Genomic DNA, 1,236 nt, shown 5'->3' on the forward strand with positions numbered 1-1,236 from the left:
CTTGAACCCAGGGAGTGGAGGTTGTCATGAGCTGAAATTGCACCACTGCACTCCAGCCTGGACAACAGAGTGAGACTCCCTCTCAAAAACAAACAAACAAACAAAAAGATAAAAGCACAGAATAAATCCAAGAGCTGGAATAAATATTGTGAATATTAACAAGAACTATGCCATTTTTTTTTTATAAAACTACAGTAAATCTTACCTGTTTCATCTGTAGCGGGATCATTCACCAGATCTGCAAAGACACATGACAAGGAATGAAAACAATTTCAGTTAGGAAAAGTAGCTAAGGAAGGCAGGAAAAGGGATGATAATCTCAAAGGATGCAAGAAAGGCTGAAGCGAAAGCATGTGGACTCAGGCAGATGAGGGACTATCACAGAAAGAAATGGAAGAGAGAAGATTGGCTGGGCACTGTGGCTCACGCCTGTAATCCCAGCACTTTGGGAGGCCGAGGCGGGCAGATCACAAGGTCAGGAGATTGAGACCATCGTGGCTAACACAGTGAAACCCTGTCTCTACTAAATATACCAAAAACATTAGCCAGGCATGGTGGCACGTGCCTGTAGTCCCAGCTACTCGGGAGACTGAGGCAGAAGAATCGCTTGAACCCCAGAGGTGGAGGTTACAGTGAGCCGAGATGGCACCACTGCACTCCAGCCTGGGTGACAGAGTGAGACTGTCTCAAAAAAAAAAAAAAAAGAAGAAGAAAGAAAAGATTGGGCATGGGTACAGAGATGCTGGCATCTAAGGTGACATCAGAGCTCTGCATGAGCTCAAAGCATGCACCAACCCTTTTAAAGTCTTTATTTTTCTTTATATAGACATGCCCCTCAATCCATCTATCGCAGTAAAACAGCAATTCTTTTAAAAAGCGTAGCTTACTAGGATCTTCTGTGAAAGTTTCTGGAGTCACTGGAGTCACATCGTCTGAAAAGAAAATTAGACAGCATTTTCTGAGACTCTCTGTCCCCCTGCCACCCTCGCACTTCCAATAAGTTAAATTGTGTAGCATAGTGCCCAGCTGAGTTGAGTATCCCACAATTGTTTTTCCTTAATTACTCACTACAATCACAGTCCATTGACGGCTTCTTTGCAATACTTATTTAAAATGAAATTGGCTATACCAAAGACATTGTAATGTTGACATTCATAATTCTGATATCATTGGCTATAAATTTGCTGATATGCTTATGAGTGTTCATAAAAGGTAGTATTAATTTTTTTTTTTTTT

The 1,236-nt window shown here is 41.5% G+C and overlaps 1 protein-coding gene across 4 annotated transcripts in view; it reads right to left on the bottom strand.

The window, feature by feature from the left end:
• MFAP5 (microfibril associated protein 5) overlaps positions 1–1,236 on the bottom strand; it is a 19,962-nt gene that overhangs the window by 8,832 nt on the left and 9,894 nt on the right. For 3 of the 4 annotated variants that reach the window (XM_017512322.2, XM_017512320.2, XM_017512319.2), the window contains exons 4-5: positions 888–932; positions 206–238 (exon numbers count right to left, since the gene is read on the bottom strand). In XM_017512322.2, the coding sequence (XP_017367811.1) occupies positions 206–238; positions 888–932 (78 nt within the window). The remainder of the gene's footprint in view (positions 1–205; positions 239–887; positions 933–1,236) is intronic. The other variant, XM_017512321.2, reaches the window with a different exon arrangement.

This window comes from Cebus imitator, unplaced genomic scaffold (genome assembly GCF_001604975.1).
Source record: "Cebus imitator isolate Cc_AM_T3 unplaced genomic scaffold, Cebus_imitator-1.0 Scaffold469, whole genome shotgun sequence".
In the NCBI taxonomy this organism is placed as follows: domain Eukaryota; kingdom Metazoa; phylum Chordata; class Mammalia; order Primates; family Cebidae; genus Cebus; species Cebus imitator.